This window comes from Sphaeramia orbicularis, chromosome 17 (genome assembly GCF_902148855.1).
Source record: "Sphaeramia orbicularis chromosome 17, fSphaOr1.1, whole genome shotgun sequence".
Classification (NCBI taxonomy): domain Eukaryota; kingdom Metazoa; phylum Chordata; class Actinopteri; order Kurtiformes; family Apogonidae; genus Sphaeramia; species Sphaeramia orbicularis.
Window position 1 is genome coordinate 9029536 of NC_043973.1, and position 24136 is coordinate 9053671.

General features: G+C 37.2%; 1 protein-coding gene across 1 annotated transcript in view; it reads left to right on the forward strand.

The window, feature by feature from the left end:
* Window positions 1-24136, forward strand: part of ak5 (adenylate kinase 5) — a 132226-nt gene that overhangs the window by 88763 nt on the left and 19327 nt on the right. The window contains exons 9-11 of the mRNA XM_030159825.1: window positions 159-204; window positions 5041-5085; window positions 21556-21719. Coding sequence (XP_030015685.1) covers window positions 159-204; window positions 5041-5085; window positions 21556-21719 — 255 coding nt within the window. The remainder of the gene's footprint in view (window positions 1-158; window positions 205-5040; window positions 5086-21555; window positions 21720-24136) is intronic.

Sequence of the window (24136 nt, forward strand, 5' to 3'; positions counted from 1 at the left end):
AAGTAAAAAAAAGTTTTTCAGTATGAAGTAACCTCATCAGAACCTATAAACTTGACAAATTGACAAATTCAACATAGTTAAAGAATAAAACATGCAAATGAGAAATGAAAAGTCTAACTCACTCATACTAAAGATTATGTAATTCTGTGGTTTGCCAGGTTGAAGAGGAAGAAGAAATGGGGTATGCTGAAGGAACTGCAGACGGTGAGTTCCAGACTGTGATTTGAGAGGATGGTGCCATTGATTTTAATTGATTCTCCCATTCAGTGTTTTCTGTCTTGCCTGAATTCTAATTCTTCCAAACACACACCTTCCTTCCTGAGCAGCTACAAATTCCTATCCCTCTCTTTTAGTATCAGTCAGCTCCATTCAGTATTTCATCACACACAGTTTCGATGCAGTAAATGCCACAAGTGTCATGCACCAGATATCTGAATGAACCCCTCCCTGCAATACTGTGTGTGTTTTCATCACTGTTACCCTGCATCAACAGCAATGACTGATTAATTGTGTAACAAAGAGGGAGGGGGAGTCATCTGTTGATTCACTATCATCTGTTAGACCTTTTGTTTATCTTGTCTGCTAGCTGTCACTGCGCTAATGCCGCTGTGTAGCAGCCAGGAGAGCTGTCTTGAATAAAGGAGGACAAGTCCTGGAGTTGGATGGGGGCACATTGCCCAGCATAACCTGTATGAGTCAAGTTTATTAAATAAATGCAGACTTAAATATGATATGCAAATAAGTAAATGCAATATACATATACATACATTTTGTATACAGGGATTGGGCGTTTTTGGGGTGGATGTGGTCACTGGTGAAATGTTTTCTATATCATCAGTGATTGTAGATGACTTGTATATAATAGTTTGATCCAAAAATACTTAGAAATTGACTCTGTTGAAAATTATAGTCTATAGCGTTTAGAATTTTGTTAAATTGTGAATAAATTAAATAATTTGTAGATTGCTTACATGAACATCATTTAGTATTCAGTGAGACTACTTAAAATGTTAGCAATAAATGTTTCTAGTCAGACTGTCAAATATTAATTTGATAATGCCCTCCACAATCTAGTGTTAGTTGGTCTTTGCTCTTTTTTAAGTGCATCCTTTCTCCCAAGTCGTCTCAGCCGCTTTTTCATGACCCCAGCGTTAATTTTCAATGTGCGGTATACCAGATAGAAGTTAATGCAACCTCTTAGACATCTTAAATTCATAACATGGATGACTCAGGAGATGTTAGTAAGTCACAAAACCAGAGGTGGTTACCAAAGGAGTGCACAATTGTAGTGTTTCATGCCATTTATTTTTGCGTTTCCACTTTGTCTTATTTAAGCTATTGCCCTGGTCAAACCATTGAAGTTGCTTTGTCTAGACATCTTGTAGACTACACTGTACACACTTAAATTCAGGTTAAGACCTTAAAAATTCTATGTAGAGAAGAAACCCATTAAGGAGGAAAAACCTCCTTTAAGGAAGAAAAAAAAGTTCAGTGTAGACAGCCATCTGCCTCGACCAGTTAGGATGAGTGGTTAGAGGAAAGGAACCCCCCCCCCCCCCCAAAAAAAAAAAAAAAAAAAAAAAAAGCAACAAGTAATACAGACGCTGTATGATACAGTCAAACACTGGGCAGGTTGGAGTTCAGAGCTACATCTTAGGAATTTACAGCTTCAGAGATTTAAATAAAGATGGAAGAGATGAAACACACCAAACTAAGGGAAGACACAATTTTAGTGTTGTATAATGTTGACATATACAGTATAATAGATGGAGAGAGTGGAGTGTTCTGTTTGGATTATAGGGGATAATTAGATCTTTGATGTAGTATGGAGCTTTATTGTTAGGGGCTTTGTATGCTAGCAAAGGATTTAATATTCATTTCTAGACAGTTAATGAAAAGAAGCATATATACAAGTTACATCAGTCCAGGCGGGAAGTGACAAATGCAAAAGCCGGTTTTTAGCTCACAGTATGATAGGCCAGGGGCTGTTGTGAAGGCGCTGTGTCCGGCAGCATCTTCATCATTGTTGTCTTCATTAGCAATTTCTTCAAATATCTTCTCTGACAAAACTATTGGTCGGATTCTTTTCAAATTTTACATGTAGCTTCCTGGGGACAATGTCTACAAAGTCTGTTCACAGTTTTTGAGGTATTTAGATTTTTAATTTTTGACTTTTTTTGTTTTTATTACTTTGGAATTCCCTTTACGTATATTGGGCCATATTTTGATGGTTTATAACATGGAAGAGGTTGGAGATATCAATATAGTTACTACTGAGCACTGATAGGAAGTCATATATGGACTTTTATTTAATTTGTGGAGTTGTCCTGCAGTGAAAGTACCACCCACTTCTATTGGGAGATTGATCTCCTGCTTCAAGACCACAGGACTCTACCTTAGCAGCAGAACCTGACAACCTCACAAATTCAAATTATTATTGATCCTTGATAGAACATGACGGTGAGGTACAGGGCTATTGGTCCTTTGTTTCTTTGTTGCTGTGCAACAAGATGTTCCTAATTTTAGCAAGGTTGCATAGATGAAAGAAGGCTGCCCCAGGAATGTATTTATTATGTGTATTAACCCAGAAAGGCCCAGCGCTACTTTTGTGTCAGTTCCTAAATGAAAATTTCTCTATATCTAAGCTTTCGTATGTGACTCATCACCATTTATTAAATTATCCTCTGTATTTTGTATTCTATCAGTATAAATCAGGTATTTTCCTATATTTAATTCACTGATCATGTATAGTTTCATAAAAGCTCAAATAATAGTTGAGGGTTATTATATCGAAAACAGAAAACTGCAGAAAAGTGACTTTTTCTGTAAAGCCTCAGTCACAAAGCTTCTTATGAACGAGGGGTTCGTATAAATCTCCCGGTTCATAGACGTTCATAGAGGGAGCAGTAGATTCTTACATCCGTATTACAAAGTTGGTACGGCTGCCATTTAAATTGCAAGAGCAACTTGAGGCCTCCGTGAAAAAATGACGTGATTTTGTGTCGTACGTAGACCGTACAGTTGTCACGTTCTTCATAAGGGTGCTTTGGAACCTTCGTACATCAGACCTACGGCCAATTCGTGAATTATTTTATTGTAAGGTAGCTGTGCAGCACCCCTATGTGCAACTCGCAACACTCTCAAGTTGATGGTAGGAAGATCTTACGCTTTTTCAGAATATTTAGATCAGTATATGAACAGTGGCTGTGTACTAAAAGTCCTGTGTCGTGATCATCACATTCAAGATGGCAATAATGCCCACAAGACTGAAACTTCTACAGCTGCAAGATGAAGAAAAGGAAAATCAAGTGGTTGTGGCCGCTGTTTTGATCTGACAGCAGCAGAAGAGGAGGGACATTATAAAGTGCTTAACATAAAAAAGCTTGATGTAGCTTAATGCCCCAGAGCAGTGATCAATCATCACCAAAGTTTGTATGGACATCTCTTATCATGTCCATTTTCACCTCTGGAAAAACCACAATGAAAACCCCAGAATTATGGATGCTGGCCACATTAAGCCTTTTCCTCTCCATAGGCGCAAAAAAAAACTTAACATAGTTTAATCTTAGAGTATTGTTTTTTCATTCATTCATTCATTCATTTTCTGAATCGCTTTATCCTCCAGAGGGTCACGGGGGTGCTAGAGCCAATCCCAGCCCTGGAGATGTCCACACATAATTTGGTGATGATTGATTGCTGATTTTAGACATTAAGCTACATTAAGCTTTTTTACATTAAGCATTTGAGAATGTCCCGAAGAAGATGCAGAGCAGACAGAGACGTTGGTGGGTGTCGCCATGGATACAGAGGTGGCACCTCTACAGACAGTATGAGACTCTGTGAGTCTAAGACCTGACTCATTACTACCCTCTTATTATTTTTCCGTAAGTAACAGAAAAATTAATAAGGTAGAAGTTAGAACTGAATGTTAAAAACACTAACCATCTGTCACTGAGTGCCTAACCCTAAATGTTCATCACACACATTCTCTCCATTGCTCTGATCCTGGTCACCCTGTGGACTCTGCATTATCTCCTTCCAGGTTTTGTGATGTTCCTTAATGTATATTTTTATGTTAATATAACACTTTCCCTTCTGCACCATGTATTTGAGTCAAGTCATTCGCTCCGTCTTGAACATTTGTATACGATACCCTCTAAGAACGCCACGAATGCTGCTCAAATGACGTCATTTACGTCTGTGAATGCCGTAAGGGGCCCCTAATAACAACGTAATGTGTTCTTGTGATCTACTTGCAGCCACCACAGGAACATGGGGTTGTGGAATGGCCTCCTGATCCACAAATGTCATGCATTGTTCTTAGGTTTTTCCTAAGGCATTTGTTAGGGTGCCCTACAAAAGGGTATTTTGTAGCGCATTCGTAGAAAATCTTAGACAAGATCATCCACCTGGCTATGAACTTAGGAACAGTCTATGAACTCTCCATTCTTACAAGGCCGCCTTGAGGAGGTTGTAGGAAATAGTTCATAAATCATTCACAAGGTGTTCGTAGCCGTTTTTAACGGCATTTGTGACTGAGCCTTAAAATATAGAATTAACTGAACATAAACCGTGCATTTCCATCCATTGTCATTTATCAAACTCCATGGGTCTTACTGGCGAATGAGTGTTGTAGTAGATGACAGTGTTTCCACGTTCACTACAGAGCCTCTGAACATTCAGATGGGTCATATCTGATGACCATGAAATGACGACAAACTGTATTTTACACCAATTATTTACATGTATCGATAGGATTAGTGGATCAGCAGGTATTAAACAGTTAATGCTTTTGCTCGGTAATGGATGTTTGGGTCTGTATGGGTTAACTGATAAGTCCTGGTCAAAGCAAAAGCGCAAAAATTATGATACTCAAAATATGACATCCTGACTGAGCCTCAACATGTAATAAGTTATGTAAAAGTTTGTCACCAGCTTAACAACATGAAAAAAAGTTTGGCTGTCAATAAGTCAAAACATGACTGAACTGAGGTGCTGCTCTGCAGCAAATGCTAACCTCTGATTTCTCCCTTCTGACAGGTTATTGTGCAGAACAGAAGAAACCAAAGGTCATCTTCATGATGGGTACGTGCAAGTGGTAAAACACTCACGCACACACACGTGCACACACGTACATATCTACACACTGATTCAGACTGGTAGAGCCTTCCTCATTAGAAGGAGCTGAAAAAACACACTTGCACTGGATAAATAATGAGCAGCTGCCGTCTGCTCAGCTGGCTGTGAGTGTAACTGCCCTCATTTGTACAAACACTCTTTTGCACTCACATAGAAGGATGAATTGTACCAGCTAGTGGATCAGCTGCTTAAAAAGAGCCAATGTCTGATGGCAACACTGATGAAATGCTGCATTTAGGCACATCGCTGGAGGGAAACTGTCAGATGTGTGTTCCCAGAGGGTTTCATTCATTTCAGACCACCGACGTAAAGTTTATGAAGTAATAAAGTTATACAGTCCAAGTTTTTGCGATGTGGAATGCATAAGTAAAACAGTTTTTATTAATATTTGAAAGCATTAGTGGACTGGAGAGAGTAAAAACAACACAAACATGCTAAAATATTGAACACTGTAGTCCTCACATGAATCAGTAAAATAAATGTCAAATTATGGATACACTGCACCTATACTGTATACTAGACTTGAAAAATCTGTCATTTTTACATATTTTACAGAACATCCAAACATTCTGTTGGTACTGCATCTCATATACTTGCATCTAGTTACAAAAATTATTTTCTTTAGTAATGCTAATAATCTAAGCTATTTCATCCAACAAGCATTTATGAGTGCTGCCACTAGATTGTCACTCATGATCAAAAATATTTCAGATAATGTCAAACTAGTACACAAAGTAGATCCACCTTATTTCTTTATCCATTCAGAGCATTTTTACCAAGCAAGCAGTATAAACTTCCATCTGATGTTCAAAACACTTGCTGCCTAATATATTCAACCCAGTGAAAGGTTCCATTGTAATGAAATAATTAATATTATTACCGCTTCCCTGTGGCTTACTGGTGTATGGTCATTACAAAGACTTTTGCACAGTACTATATAACATCATGGACAAGAGACAAAATGAAATGCAACAATAACAGTGAATATATCTCTGAATTTATTTATTGGGAATATTTGATATAATGTAAGTTCATATGCAAGTTCACAAGTATATATTGTTGGTTTAACTCAAGTTTATCAAAAAGAAAAAAAAAACAGTTGATTACGCAAATGTGTGCAATTACTATATTAAATGGCATAATTAAAAATAATGAGCTGCTATTCCAATATGTCATCTTGGAAAATGTTAATTACCTGAAGGCCATGATGAACCAGTAATCTTCAGGGTGAAAAAAGTCAACTTGTGTCTATAACTACAACAATCATACTGTATACATCTATGAAATTAACAATCAGTAGTAGTATTTTTTTGTGAAAGGTAGCAACATATGAGCAAAATGTGTAGATACAAGTGTTTAAGACAGATTCAGGTGTAGGAGATGAGTGAGATCAGTGTGTGATGGTTTGGTCTGTAATTAGTATGCAGTGGTAGAACAGACAGGCAGGGTGGCTTAGTCCGATAATTAAAGACAGGACAGGGAGATAAGACGGATCTTCACACCCAAAGTCTCGCTTCCAGAACACCTTGGTTTAAGTCCTGATAGGTGTCTTAAATTCTCCTCCCACTCCAATGCAAATGACTAATCCCGTCTGATCTCAATTAGCACCACTTTGTCTGAATATTTGACAAACACAACATTTTCTCAGCTGCAGCAGGTAATTGGAGGAAAAGGCCACCTGAATACATAATACCTGTCGCCTGGACTCGGAGCTGTCACCAGAGCAAATTTTATGCTACATAACGATAGGCAACACAGTCCTGAATCCATTATTTGCTTGTTAGCTTTTTGCAACACAAACTTTATTCCACATAGTTCAATTTCCACTCCTCTGTCAGAGAGTTGAGATGATAACAAGTCTCATTGTTATTTATTTATTTTAAATTTATTTCCTCACATGATAAAGAATTGCAGAAAGCACCATGTTGTCCTGCTGGGGCCACTCACTGCTGGATTTAATTATTATTTTCATTCTTTTATGTAACTGTCACCATCTTTCTATTATCTCTTGCTAACCTCTTACTGACAGCATTCCCTCAGGATGCTATTATCACTGTGCTGACATCTCACAGACTGGTACAAATATAAACAACTATAATTACGAGGACGGTTGCAGGGATAGATCCAACTGTTGTCTTTTGCTCATTGCTGTAAATCTTGTAAACAAGCTGTCATAGAAAAAAGTGTAGCTACTATACAATATACAATTGGACCAAAAAACAGAGTTTTGCATGCTTTTAAAATGCTCTGACATTCAGCAAAGGATTGTGTTGCTTTTGCAGGCACAACACTGGCACAAATGTGACGGAAACGTTGCTTGTAATTCTCTAAGCACCTACAAAAAGTGGAATTCATGGCAAACTGTGCTGCCTTTTATAAACATCCAGAATGAATGTATGATATAAATTAGGGGATTGCAATATGCACTGCAAAATCATGTTTAAGTCACAAAAGACCAGTGCAAATTATTACATGCAGTTTGACTGATATAGATGCCATCTGCAGAAAGATGGAGTAAACTGTTTAAAAACTCACCTCTGACTCACCGTCTTTCTCCGTTTCTCCAAATCATTAAGTTTGTGGCTTGAATCATATTGAATTAATGTTAAGCAATGTTAGGCATGAAGTCTCTGGTTAGATATCAGAGGGATGTGTTGAAGACTGCAGTGCACATATTGTTTGTAGACGTCATTTGACTTGTTTGTTGTTTTTGTATAGATGCTAGCACGTTGACCACTGGGGAAATACGGCTTCTAGATCTTCTGATATAGTTCATTCCTTTTCTTTCTTGGTAAATTCCACCGGCATTTTCAGTTGAATAACCTCTCAGCTGGCATGTCTGTTTCTGTACATGAAATTTGACACCATGGCAATGTGGCCCTATGGTTTATCTGTTGCTAGGTAACCCAGTTCAGTGATGATTCCATGATTATGGGCAAGGCTATTGTATTCCAGAATTACTAATATTTCCCAAAATATTGGTCCTATCAACTTGCCATTTTCGCTTGTTTTTTCCTTGACCAAAAACACATAAGTATGCCAAACTGCAGTAGTCAGCTGTTTTCAGATTTTGTGTGATGCTCGAGACACACACACAAACCGAGTCCACTTCCCTTTTTTAATATAGATTTTTATATTTACCTTTATACTGTTATTTTTATTGTTGTTATTTCTATATAGATATTTTTTCAGATGTGTCCTTTCTACATATTTTCTATTTTTTCTACCTATTCAAATAATCATTTAATTGAATCAAAGAAAATGATCAATAGATGAACAGTTTATAGCTGCAGCTTTAATCAGAGTGTAACAGCTGCAGAATACAACATTAATAACAGTTACTGACTGATCTGTGGTTAATGAAGTTACAACTGCTGCACCATGCATAAATACATAGTCTCTTTTGGAGTTCAGAGATGCTGTGAGACACATCCAGCTGTGACAGAAGAAGAAAAGGCCCATAGGAATGTATCTGCTAAATCCCACATATGTTCAGTAAATGACATGACATTAATCAAATCAAGACCTGCCGAATTACACCTACTGGAGCCTATTTGATGGACATTTCAGTAGATTTTATTCTAGAGGTGAAATACCTGAGAGCAGTGTTTTTCAACCTTGGAGTTGGGACCCCACGTGGGGTCACCTGAAATTCAGATGGGGTCACCTGAAATTTTTCTAGTAATTGATTAAAAAAAAAAAATTACTAATAAAAAATATATGGTGAGTTGAAAAGACATGACAAACTCTGAAGCTGAAACTGAAGCACATATCCTGACCAAGGAAAATAAAATTCCCACTTTGTGCAGTAATCTACACCTGGCCTTTCTGCCTCTGTCCATGATAATATACATTATATAGACTAAATGTTGTCTAAAATTAACATTTATTTGCAACATAGTATAGCAAGCTATTACATAATCAAAAACAAATAAATTTTAGCAAACAAAAGTCTCTGTTTTGAATGTCTGGGGTCACCAGAAATTTGTGATGTAAAAATGGGGTCACGAGCCAAAAAAGGTTGGGAACCACTGCTTTAGAAGCATGACAGCTGGTTTGATTGTGGAGAGATCTGAGCCCTCTCAGTATAGCTCTGAGTGCGTCTCAGATATTAAAGACACAGAATCTGAGGGCCATTTGCTGTTTTCATCAGGGACCAATTCATGGCTGAAATGTGGAGAAACACCCAAAACACTAGCTAAAAACTCCAACTCAAAACAAGGATAAAATGCACTCAGTTGCAAAAATAAGCACATGTGACATCTTTTGCATTGTTTTTGTTTTGTTACTGGTTGTCTGACATTTGTGGCTTGTTGGGTCTTTTTTGTCTTTTTCATTACATGTTTAATACTGTTGTTGTCTCCACTTTTTTTTTTTTTTTTTTTACCAGTAATCAGAAGTCTGACGTCAATCTTGACAGATATAATTATTTATTATGACCGATATGGACTAATAGGATTTTTAGGATCATCATAACATATTTGTCTCCAAGCTCTATGTACAACACATACACATAACCCAACTGTATTAAGACAGAGGCTGTATATAGCACAGAAAATGAGCTATGCCATGATTCATACTGTTATCTGGACATGAAATTACCTATACTGGGATGTGGTATTTTGGTTACATTGCCTCTACCTGCTAATCTGACTCGTGTTGGTATAACTTCTTTGAACCTGCTCTTTTCTGCCACATCAGCCGTCATGCTGACACGGGCTCAACACAGGATGATGACTCTTTACTTTTACATAAAATACATGTCAACCCTGTCTCTCTGCTGAAACTGCTGCTTCAGGGGAGACACAGGTTATCTGTCAGACTCAGCTCTCTTATCAGGTGAGAAGGGATTCACAGTCGCTTCTTTACTCATCTAACACTGGTCTGAAATGAGCAGATGTGAGGGAGAATCTGATGCACTGTATGTATTTTAGAGGACGGGAAATGATGATTTTAGGGCGCAAATGAATCAGGATCAGATGAAAGCACCATAATAATAGATCACTGAGACAGCAAACTGTATGTCATTGAGTAGATGATTATGAAAATACCTGGAAAACTGCTTCATGGCAGTCAGGCCACAAAAATTAAAAGCCATTTAGATGAAAGAGGAAGAAAGACTGAGCTTTTCTTATTTATCTTTTACATTACACGATTGTTGTATAACTATTGTCATTACATTTCATTTTTTGTTTCTAACAGTGCCTCAGTTAACAAGGTTTAAGCTGAAAGTTTTAGGTTATTTTTTGTGAAAAAGTCAGGCAGAAGTTCAGGCTCTGTTCTGCAGCAGTGTTGAAGAAAAAGCTGTGATGATGCCTGAGGGAAATGCTAACACGAGGCTTCACTAGTGTCTTTGCTTTCAGTGTTTTTTTTTTCCCTCTGTTCTCTTCTTTTCTTTTTCATGTTCGCATCCCATTGCTCTTACTTACTTCTCATTTCTGTTTTCTGTTTTCCATGCATAACATTTTTGCCTTTTAATTAGGCCTGTATTTCCATATCAAGAATAAAATTAAATAATTAAATTTTAATAGCAGCTTCGCATTTGGTGGCAATCAAATTTTTATACAAGATATGTCGGATGGAATTGCAAACATCAGTCAACGGCTTTCTTTTTTTTCCTTCAAGGAAAGATTTGATTCAAGCTGCAAGTAGCATTGGTCAGTACCTCGCACTCTGGCCAGATTCCACCTCCCGTTACCATCGACACCTCAGCTCCACTCACACCTCTTCATCCTGGCTCCAACCCTGACCCTTTCATCCTTCCAGAACACCAGCCCCCTATGGCGTCAAGATGAAGCCAGATAACATTGTAAACAAATGTGAAGTATTGTAAACATACATGAAGTATTGTAAATGTATGTGAAGTATTATAAGCACAAGTGAAGTTTTGCAAACCAAAAATCTACATTTCTTTTTAACAATACGCCTACAAAACATATTTTGCTCCTACAAACCCATTTTTTCCATTTACAAAACACTTTCTGCATTTACAAAACTTTTCTGTGGTTAAAAAACATTCTGGCTATTTTTTTTACATGGGGGCATGGTTACATGAGAGGCGTGTCCAGACAGGAAGCAATATTAGTGGTGATGGACAGACATTGCCTCATTCACTACAATGGAGCAATTGCGAAGTACCATCATAATGTGTCTACTTCACCTTAAATCACGCTACTTATTATTATCTGGCCGTGTGAAGTTGGTTCCCTTCTCAAAACCAGTTCCGAGATCCATAAGCGGAACCACTTTCATTTATAGAACTCTGAACCAAGCTGTGCTCCAAGTTCCAAGCCCTGGCTCACAGCTGGCCACAGCCATGGTGGTGCACCAGACACAGAGCCCAGCCGAGCGCACAGTAGTGCCCATTTAACCCAAACAGACCTCGGATCCAGTTTCCAGTAAAGCTCTCCATCAGCTAAACGTAACTGGGACTCACGGCTTTGAGCCGGCAGCACCGTGCATGTGAGTCCCAGTTACGTTCGGAACTGGTTTTGAGAACGGAACCAACTTCACTCTGCCGGATAATAATAAGTAGGTTTATTTAAGGTGAAATAAATATATTATGGTGGTACTTCGCAATCGCTCCATTGTAGTGAATAACGCGATATCTGTCCATCACCACTAATATTGCTTCCTGTCTGGACCAGGTCTGGACATGCCTCTCATCTAACCATGCCCCCACGTAAAAAAGAGGCCACAATGTTTTGTAACTGCAGAAAAGGTTTGTAACTGTGGAAATGTTTTGTGACAGCAGAAAAGTTTTGTAAATGCAGACAAAGTTTTGTAAATGCAGAAAACGTTTTGTAAAGGCAAAAAACTGGTTTGTAGGAGCAAAACAAGATTTGTAGGTGCATTTTTAAAAATAAATATATATTTTTGGTTCATAAAACTTCACTTACACTTACAATACTTCATGTACATTTACAATGTTGTCTGGCCTCATCTTGATGCCATAACTTTTGCAAAATCTGCTGCCCAAACTTACCTTCACGTAAACCTGTACACCTGCTCTGAGCAGCTTCTCCTCCGTGTGTCTGCCCAGTTTTCACACACACACGGTGAATGCAAACTTACACTGCTGATTGGCATGTGCCGTGTAACCAATCAGATGGTGCCGTGTGAGGGACAAAGCTTACGGCACCACAGAGCAGAGCTGAGACAGCCGGCTACCTCAGAAACCACCTCTCATGGAAACTGCTATTAATCCTTAACCGTACATCCTATCTCAAAAATTCTTCCACATGAGGCTTGTGGAGAGTCTTGTGAACGTATTGTCATGGAAGTTTCTAGCACTCTGGACACCATTTTGAAACAAGAACATAAACACTCACTGAATTGGGGTTAAAGCAAATATATTGTTACTTGTAAGAATATTGAGACAACAGACCACAATCGTCCAAAGCCTTGCCCCCTGCTATCTGACCAACAGAAGAATTCTCAAAACTTATATAAGTTTAGTCTTTTCCATGTTAGGTTTACTAAGAATTGATTGGTTAGGTCTTCAACTCCACCTATATAAACATTTTACCTTAAACAGTAAAAAGGGTCACATGGTCAGTGAAGTCAGTAGTGTTTCCTTAAAGAGAAGGTAAACAGTAAGTCTCTGACTCATCAATTGGTAGACAGTGAAGGAAACAACAAGCTTGTGAATAGTCTTTGAAAGAAAAGTTTTTCCAACATTTTGATTCATAAATTGTTGCTGAAATCCCAGAAATGTGAGTTATGAAGAGTTGTTTCTAGATTTTCTAATACATAATTCCAGCCAAGGATTTCAGCCAATCAGCTGTCAGCATTCTGTTAACCACTGCTCAGTGCAGCAATATAGAAGTCTGTTGAGAAAACCATGACTTTTAAATCAATTTGGCTTGGGTTTGCACAGTTTTGGTGACAAAGCACACCAAGTAATATGTTTTTGATGAGAAATTTGTGCTCTTTCGATCGGCGTAATTTTTAAAAATTTGGAACAAAGCGTTTGGGCTGTAGAGTCCCCTGTTGGCACTGTCCAGACTTTCTTCTGCATTTCTTCATTCATTGGTGTTAGAAGACAAAGAAAGGGTCACATCGGCTTGGCAACTTTCAGGGTTTCTACAAAAAAAAAAAAAAAAAAACGACAGTTATTACAAAGTTGCGCAGTCATTTTTTGGACAAAGGTTTACTCTATCTTTTAATGCTATTTATGTCCCTTTCCCATTGCATGGTACCAGCTTGACTCAACTCGACTCGCTTTGGTACAGTGCCGTCGCTTTTCCACTACAATTGGTATCACCTCGGCACAAATGAGATGGGTGTGGTCAGCGGAGTCGAAACTGTCATGACGCCACTTTTAGGTGACATAAGTCTCACTTGGTATTGTAAACGATAACAACAATAGATAACATCGAGGTGATGCTGTACTTGCTGCTCAGTCTGTGGCTTTTTGTCACAGAAAAGGTAAAATGAGAGAGCCAGAAATGGATACAAGCGGTGAGACAAAACAGGCTTGAAAAGCAAAGGAGAGTTATGAAAGCCATACAGAAGTATGAAGCTGAAGACCAGCGGATAAGAGCTGCTAAGAGATGATGTCTGATGGTAAGCTAATGCCTTATATAGAATAGATGTCACATTGAACGGTGCAGTCTATGCGAACCGAGCCACAAGTAAAATGATGGAGAAAAGCGTTTTTCGTCAGTATAGGCTATCTGAAGATCTTCTCTGCTATCACTCTTATGTGTATGGTGTTTGCATCAGATGCTCACACCTTGTTGCACGTATCATGACACTCCCTCTGACCATTCTGTGACCCGCAGTGAGATTTCAGTGCTGACTCAGATAGATACTTGCCGGAGGAGTTACCAAAAAAGTACAGGTACCAGGTACAATCCCCAGTGGAAAATTGTGAAAATCGTGTAGAGTCAAGACAAGCCAAGTCATGCTGGAAAGGTGCAGTGGAAAAGGGGCATTAGAAGCCAGTACAAAAACCACCCTGAGACAAGATGTTTTTTTAAAGAATGGAAGGCACCTAAGGGATTAATTTTAATATTGCATCAAATTTTTTGCCAGATGTGACATACATGCCAAATTTGGTGAGTTTTTGATCATGTTGAAGAGGTCAAATTCATGTTTTAAGTGGCACCGGTATAATAAAAAACAAACAAAATACAATAGGGGCCTTGCCTTTCAGGCCCTGCAGCCTCGGTCCCTAGCTAATGCTGAAAAGATAAGTTAATTAACTAGACATTTGCACATTTCCATAAGGAAATGTTATCTGTGTGCTTGCCTCTTGCTGGATTTGTGGACTTGTGGCTAAGTGTGAAGTAAAAGCAAGAAAAAGTACCAAAGAAGGACTTTTTATAAGTAAAGTAATAAATATATTTGAAAGAAAGTTATGTTGTCCTGCACTGTATTTGTATGTACAAGTTATTTCTTACAAAAATGTTTGCTATAACTGTGCAACAGTAACACAGGAAAGAAAAAAATATGGATCAGCTGAATTATTGACTGTTTTTCAAAACCTAAATTTACAAATCACATAAGATTAACAGCAGAATTTGTAATTTGCATGAACAATTTTGAAAAGATTAATGTAATGTTACATTTCTCCCAAACACACGCACGCACGCACGCACACACACACACACACACACACACACATACAAACACAACTCATGGACGGATGTTGCAAATTGGGAAAGCAACAAAACAAACTTGAGCAAAAACCATGAAAAGAGGTAAAACCAATAAAGGGCCCTTTTAGGGGTTCTAAAAGGAGACTGAAAATGCAATTTACAATCATCCACTGAGTCTATCACAGAGATATATAAAACAAAAAGATGGGTTTTAAACAGTATTTAAAATGGGAGTCAGTGGTCAGGATGGGGGTTGGGGCAAATTGAAGTGGGTGGGACAATCTCCTTTTAAAGACTTCAGCTGACCAATTACAGCCAGGTGAGGAGAAACATGGCAGATGCACCTGATAACCGCTAACGACCTGTGGACAAGATCCAACCAAGAATGAAAACAACTGTGGTATCTGTGTCTGGAACAAATGACACTGTCAAGATAGATGTCACTGATCCCATATATATAAAAATAGAAATAGTTGACAGTATGCCTATCTCTTGTCCACCCCTCTACTATGTGTTGTTGTGGAATTTTCTCAAAAAGACAAAACACACAGTCAATGAAAACCTGTTTATAGACATTCCTCCTTATGGAGGAGTCATGGGTGTCCATGTTAAATTCACTAAGAAACCACCGCTTAAAAAAACACTGCTGTCAATCCATAACCATACATCCTACCTCAAAAATTCTTGCAGGTTAGACTTGTGGTGAGTTTTGTCAACATATTGATGTAAAACATGTGGGGAAAACAGTCTGAAGAGAATTAGCAGTGATTGTGGAAACGTGGAGTTTGTCAAACATGTTAGTGACAGACATTTAACATGGGAGCGAATGAGAGAAAAATCAGCCCTCTGTGTGCTTAGAGGCCTGTAAATCAAAAACAAAATGTTTTATGGTTAACATGTTGATTAGTCTTGAAAGAAAAGAGTTTTTCCAACATTTTGATGTATAATTTGTTGCTTACATCCCACAAATGTGACAGTTATAAAGATTTGTTTCTAGAGTTTCTAACATGGCTCTTAATGGAGGAAATGTGGGTGTCTGTGTTAAATTCACTGAGAAACTACCTCTCAAACAAACTGCTGTCAATCCATAACATCCTATCTCAAAAATTCTTGAAGGTGAGGCTTGTGGTGAATCTTCTGAACGTATCGATCTAACAAAAAAAAACAAAAAAAAAAAGTGGAAATAACAGTCAGAACTGTATAAGCAGTGATTGTGGAAAGTGGAGTTATTCAAACATGTTAGTGACAAATTTAACATTGGAGAGAATGAGAGAAATCGGCACTGTGTGCTTAGAGGCCTGTGTATCAAAAATGAAATGTTTTAATATTAACATGTGAATAGTCTTTGAAAGAAAAGAGTTTTTCCAACATTTTGATGTATAAATTGTCGCAGAAATCCCAGAAATGTGAGGTCAATGAAGAGTTATTTCTAGATTTTCTAACATAAACCCAACCCTTTCCCCCTGCTCCACAAATCAGACTGGGGATGATTTCAGCCCATCAGCTGTCAGCATCCTGTTCCCCATGTATGTGAATGGGGTTTGGTGTATCGCGTTCTTGTGTGAAAACCGTTCGTGATATTGTTACGACATGTCACATATATAACCTTTGGACTGGGCTGCACATTTATCGTATTACGAAATAATTTTAGAATCAATCGTGTGGGAATGGTAGCCACTTGAAAATGGCCCAAGTCATTTTGCATGGACAAATTTGGCCGTTTTTTCACAACTTTAATGAAATCCGTGCATCAGAATGTCAATCTGAATAATAGCACATCTTTCAAGATCAGGGTGCACATTTTTGCATTAATAGAATGGGTCTATTTCCAATGCTCTGGGCCGCTTTTTTTTTTTTTTCAAAGTTTTGTAAAAGTCATAATAATAAGTCATAATAAATACGACGATCAATAGTCCCCTGTGCCTTGCATTGCATGCAAGCACACAGGGAATTATTTTAACTTCATTTAAAGTACATGGATTCCGACTCTCTGGAGGAACTGGCTGGTTATGAAATGTTTCTTTGGTCTTTGACCAAACCACAGAAACAGTGTGACATGATTAAATAAACCTGTCCAAGAAGCACAGTTTTTTTTCCAAGTAATGTATTGTGATAAAGAATGTTTTCATTCGTGACTCTATTTGTCCAACACAGAATGAGTGATGTCCTTGTTGAAAGGACATTTTGTGTTTTGCTTTTAGGTTTTGTTTTGGTACATTCTGTGCCCTGAAAGAATTTTTTTACCAGTGACCATTGCCAACATCTAATATTGATGTGGATATCTGAAGGATCTCAAATAGTGGAGGCGAAAAGTTAGTTTGTGCTGCTGCCCATTTGTCACTTTGGCTGATTTATTTCTTCCATAAAAGTGTGTGCGACAGATGCTCAAGAAAATAGTATAATGTAGCACATGGGATTCAGAGATTAAATTACTAAAAAGATTTCTTTCTATATGTTCCCCTGTGCTCTTCGCCTTTTTCCATGTCTCTCATCTTTCTCTCTCCATGTGTCTCTGATGTCTGATGTTCTCCATCTGTCACTTTGGCACCTATCGAGAAAAACACTGTGACAGAAGTGTTCATGCATGCTTTGGATGGTTTAAGCTGTGCAAATTTAAAGCTCCACATACCTGAGCAGTAGAAGGAACATTAGGAGCAGATGAACAGAGTGTAGGTGTCTGCCAGTGCCTAATTTCTGCTTCAGTTTGCAAATAGGGATGCAACCTTACATATCAGAACCTGACCTATTAATGAACAATTAAAAACAAACAACACAGGGCCCCATCAGCATACAGAAGACATACATGAGCATCAAAGCATGCACTTTAATGTTGTGCATTTCCATATTTGCAAAGTCTGATCATCTATTAATTACAGGAAATAAAGGTAAACTGCCTTCATATTTTGCAAATTAAACTAGAAGAATTAGATGCTGTCAAGACCTTGAGGCCACGCATTTTATAATTTACAGATGTAATTTGAGGTTAGTGTGTATACAATGCTATTCAGAAGTCCTAGGCCACCTATATTCATGTTTTTATACAGTTGTAATGAGTATATCCATTTGTCAGTCTCTTTATTAACATTCAACAACAACAACAAAAAAGAGGGGAATATTGTGCACAGTATTTAAAACTCACAAAAAATAAATCATTTGATTTGTGCATGTCAATATTTAGTGTGATCTCTGTTTCCATGAAAAAAGTAGTATTGGACATATGATAAAATAAACCTGATGTAAAACACAAGAATATTAGTTCAGCTTTAATGCTGTTCTATATTTCAGTTTTATCTGAAAAAAACTGAGAAATGTGCACATATGTTATAATATACATTTAGTAAATGTATAAGTACAACCTCACAGTATGAGTGCACCATTGTATGAGTAATTTCCTTTATGAACCGTGGCTTGTGAGTGTTTTTATCTTGAAATACAAGTGGAAATCCACAGTATGAGCGAGCTTTATATTAGCTTCCACTACTAAGCACTGAGCTCGCACATGCTCTCGACAAAAGGAACAACCTCTAAATAAGTTAATAAAACCAGTTTATTTCTTTTGCATTCTCTTGTATTTTGTTTTTATACATGTTATTTTCTTTTTAACTGCACTTGTTCTGTTTTAAAACCCTTTAAAAAATTATTTTTGGGTGGTTTTGGCAGGCTGTAATGGATTAATTATATGTCAGTTAATTTCAACAGGGAAAACTGGTTAGTAAAACAAGTGAATCGCATAATGAGCTTGGTCAGGGAAGGAATTAAACTCGTGTGGTTCTACTGTTATACTCTCGCTAACCTACCTACTTGTGGCTAAAACTTTTGCACAGTATGATATATTTATGTAGTATTTTAACATAAATCCATAAACTTATTTTGATGTGTATTTGTCTGTCAAGAAAAAATGAGAAACCCATTCTCCAGAATAAAATGTTACAACTGTATATTTCTTCAAATCATTAACATGTGTTAACTCAACATTTCTAATGTTTCATATCAACATTTCTAGATGCATATATGTATCAATGTTGTAGTTGTGTCACGTATTGTTTCAACTGCTCATGGTGTTTTTCAGTGGTGTTTCTTTTCATATTTAACTATTGTCATTGTTATTTTTATAGGTTTGTACAGTAGCAGCATACAGTTGTACTTCAGAAAAAATAGAAGGGTTTGGTTTACTACAGCTAATGTCTGCAAAGATGGGATAACAACTCTCAATATTTTAAGTAATATTAGGCCAAACCACAATCATTAACCAACTCTAATTTAAGTCTCTTTAGTGCTTTTTCTGCTTAATAGTAAAAACTGATAACAGTTAGGATGTAAACTCTTGTCTCTGTGGAGGAAAAGTAAAAGAAAAAGGTCTAATTCCATTGATTAAATTAGATAATGTTGAGAGATTACATGTATTTGTGGAAACATGCGATTTATTTACTAGTTCCAGAAAAATCCAATTAATTGTTTGATTTATATCTGACATAAACATGCATCACAGTAAGTTTGCATTAGCCAAATGCATGCACATTAGTTTCACTTGAAACCATATGATCCAATTGGATGAAAATTCTCCTTGCAATTAAAACCAAAATTTCAATGTAAATTTTGATATTAATGTGTATTAACGTCTATGTGTATAAGTGTTATGTCAGTCAGTGTAATAAAAAAGAAATGACAAAAGATGTAACTAAATCAGGCATGCACAGTTTATACAGGTTATAATTTGACCTGACTAACTAGGATTACTAACAATCCTCTGTGGGCCTTCGCTTCAGCTTTGACAGGTCATTATTTTATATTAGGCAGAGGTGTCAAAGTGCTGAAGAATACTCCATGGAATGGGCATAAGCTGTGCAGGATGTTAAAATAGTCAAATAAGGAAATTCAGTGAATGTGGTGAATGCCTAACACATACTTCCAGAAACCATATGCGCCACTCATATCTGTCCATGTTCTCTGAGGAGATGGAGATGAGGGTGTTTATTTATTTATTTATTTATTTATTTATTTTTTCAGTTCTGAGGGCAGTGACACTCTGACTCAAGGAGAATGCTGATGACTCAAAGAAGCTCACCCTGTGTTTTATTACTGGGCTCTAGGCTGGTTATTATAAAGCCACATCCCCCTGACGCATCACACTACTTCATGGATGTGTAATACAGTTATAATATGCAATAAAACCCCCTACATCTAACAGACAGTGTGGAAATATTATCTGTTGAGTGAAATTTACTTTTTTAAAAACACAAAACACAGGGCATGAGGTTGTTTTTCAGTTTCTGGTAAGGTATAAAATACAAACAATACATACATGTGGGAAAAAAAGTGCATGTTACCTTTGAGTGTCTACATGCTTTTGTACAAATAGTGAATGACAGTCAGATTATTATTGGATATTTAGAATGATAGGCTATACAGAGCAGAAAATCATTTATATTACAGATGCTGTTAGAGTTACAAGTGTGCCTCTTTTACTCATTTCCTTATTTAATAAAAACACTATATCATAAGAGTCCTCACAAGTGTAGCAGTGCCAAGATGTGTGTGTGTGTGTGTGTGTGGTTTGTGGTGTTAAATGAAAGCAGCCGGGCAAGTAGATTCAGTTAGAACAGGGAAGATGATAATCATCTGTGATACCCTTGCTCTGAGCCCCTAGCAACAAACCAAACCTGTGATATGCATGGACATGACCATGAGCACACACACAAACGCACCTTCCAATCTCCCACGTCACCTTTTACCTCACAAATGCTCACACATAAATACCCACTCACAAATAGCACTGCGAGGACACCTGTTGATTTAATGCAGTAGCTTTAGACTAAAAATAATAATCTTATGACCAAGTTTTACAAAAATAATATTGCATTTTATTATTACTTTTCATCGATTCTGTTATCTCTTTTTTTTTTTTATAGAATTTCCATCTTTTACATGGTTTTGTTTTTGTTTTTATTTTATTTTTGTCACATCTTTTATGATGCTTTTGTGTTGTTGCATCTTTTACACTGTTATTTCAGCCCAGTGTGATCTCAAGTGGGTTGGACTAGTAAAATAACAGCATAATAGCTTATAAATGACCACGCCAAATTTTCTCTTTGTATTAGTGTAGAAAAAATAAAATTACATGAAAATGTTTACATGGATAAACTTTCCTTTTACTAAATATTAGACCTGTTATTAAATGGATTGTGTATTTGTAGATCTACTGTGAGCTGTAAGGTGTAATGTACATGTGTACATGATAAATTGAGACATAATATTGTTAAAATTGCACTAATTTTTTATAAGATTTTTCAGGTAGTTCATGTTATTTAGATTTTGAAGGAAACGTCATAGATGTAAACATTTTCATAACGTAATTTTACTTTTTTCACTGTTATTATTTCACTAGTTCAGCCCACATGAGATCAAATTGGGCTGAAGTAAAATTAGTTTGGCACTCCTGCCCTATATTATTTACACAATTCGATGGATACTGTGTATTTAGGTTACCACAGACTTTAAAATAAGTCATTATTTCAAGTTCCTTTTTATGGTGAGCTGCATTTTACCGCCTTCAGGAAGCAATGCTCCCATAAGAGACTGTGGAAACTGATGTAAAGTAATTCTCAGACCGCACACAAACCACTATTTCCTTTCATCCCCCTCTTCCATGCTCATCTGTCACATCTCAATTTCCTGCTTGTCATTCTCACCTCACTTTGTATTCTGTTTCAGTGATCACTTGTCTGTGAGGATATAGACTGATCTCCAGGTGTGTGTGTGCGTGTGTGTGTGTGCGTGTGTGTGTGTGTGTGTGTGTTGTTGTTGTTCACAGGTGGTCCAGGCTCAGGAAAGACTCTCCAATGTGAGCGGATGGAGGAGAGATTTGGTCTGCGTCGCGTCACCCTGGGTGATCTGCTTTGTAATGAGCTGCAGTCTCACAGTGATAGGGGGCGCCACCTTCGGGACATCCTGGAGAGAGGAGAGCAGCTACCCGAGGTCAGTACAACCTCATATACCACCTAATAAGAAGTACATAATGCTGAAGAATAATATTAACAGATACTGTGAAAAAATTTTATTGTTTTACTTTGCTTTCACTTGTTTTATATTAGACGTGTTAATTACTGTCATTTGGGAGGTGGCGTACAGTGGGCGTATCACAGCTTTTTGGATGAAAACAGGTGTCCGCTATTGGAAGAAGCTCAATTTAAGCAGAATCTGTTAGCCGAAGACACAATAGATTGCAGATGAAGCTGAAAGCTCTTGAAACTGTGGGTGAAAATGTTCTATGGTAAAATGCTATACATGCAAACACTTAGTATTTATTCCCCTTACTGGCTACTTGAGGCACATTTTAGCATTTAAAGTAAAAAGTATTTAATGACAGCAAAGGAAAAGGGAACCGAAGTAACCAAATTACAAGCCATAAAACTAAAACAGTGAGCAAAGAGATGTCTTAAAGCTCTGCAGATGTAGAGTCTGAAGAGCCAGGTAGTGATATTATGATGATTTTCTATTACTTTTATTTTTATTTTATTTTAATTTTAATTAAAGTTGTTATTCAGATTAGAAAAGAAAAAGTGACACCAAGGAAATATATTAAGAACCGTGTAATATGGAGAAGGTCTTCGATGTCAGAACACCACCCACACAACTCAACTGAAAACCTAGAGGAATGAGCACTGAATAGTAAATGAAGTCGACAGAATAATATTTTCTAAAAATGCCAAAAGACACATCCTTCCACAATGTCACTCACAGAACATGACAACTCTCAGGCTGAGAAAGCACTGATGCATCAATGTTTTTCTTCCAATGCTGTGATGCAATAAATAGGGGAGAGGACAGAGCTGAAATATTCCACACTCAACAGTGTTCCAATAGAATATACACAACTGTACATACTGTACCAGACAGAGCTGCTATAGCACTGCTGTCTGAGCATTTATTGGAGCTGAAAACTGTTACAGCAAATCAGCGACCGTGTGTAAACCAGATAAGTTGTCTACTTAATCCAGACACTCTGAGGGAAAAGCATAAATTCTGATATGAAGGTGCAGTGGGGAACATCTTTCCAGCAGAAATTTTCAATTGAAAAAACATTTGCAGCAGCAACTCAACAAACATCCAAACATTACAATTCACATTGTGATAAATGAAACTATTGTGATAATGATGGCTCCAGCCATTAGTTTGACAATTATTTACTGTACTGCTGTAAAAATGGGGGCGTTATTCAAAAGCTGAAGGTTTAGAACATGTAAATATAAAATAAAACTGCTAAAACCTTCAATAACTACTCAGTCATTTTAGGCATTTTTCAAGCTCTGTATTTATCGGTTGCTCAACACGGTAATCTCCAGGAATAATCGCTGATGAGAAGCCCTGTAGCAGCCCTGTATTGATCAACAGATACAATGATGCAAGAATCGTAGGAAATCTGTTAGTCAGAAAGCAGTGAGTGCTTTTTTATTTACATTATTGCCCTTAAAGTCCCGGTTCCACTAGTCGTTAAAGGAAGCTACCACTGCAGAGATGGTACAACCAGATCATCTTAAAGTTGGCAGCCGTTCTGATGACATCACAATATGCTAAATAGCAGTTATTTATTTAACTTAGCCTTATTATTATAATTAAACTTGATCATATCCATCTGTCTGTTTATATAATTACTCCAAAATCATTTTATGATGAAGGCTCTGCAACCCCACAAATGCTCTGATAAAGGGGCAACAGTTGCAGCCTGAAACAGAAGCCAGTGTGGACATATAAGTGTACAGCCACTACATGCTGACTCCAAAATCTAGCTCAAATTGACTGCAAATCAAAAAACATCAACTTCTGTCAAGGCATACTATGTCAAAATGAGCCCATGTGATGTCATTCACTTCATTTGGAACATTACATAAGTTTACAGGCTTCATCTTCCTGCAGGCTCTGATTGACAGGTGTAATTCACATCTCCCAGCAGATTTTCAGGGCTTCTGTTTATTAAACAGAATCTTTTTTTTTCATTGACAAGCAGCTTTACTGTGGTCTGTGGTTAAAGTTTCACTAACAATCCAAAGGGTTTTGTTATATAAATGTACTGTTACTTAGTTTCATTATCCTTATTTTAGCGTAACTTGGTTACATTAGGCAATTTTAGTGTTAATTTTCAGTGTTGCGTATATAGCTATCTTGCCAATAAGGCCATTAAGGAAACTACTGACTGTACAGTTCATACAAAATTAACATTAGTCCTGTGCATATTAACATGTAACAAGTAGCAGATGTAGAAGTATTTTTTAAAGTTGTATACTGCAAACTGGAATTGGCTGCAATAGACTTATACTGAAATTGTCCCTAAAAATCTAATAATAACATAATAATTAAAATTATTAAAATTATGGCTCAGTTAAACACGTGTTTTT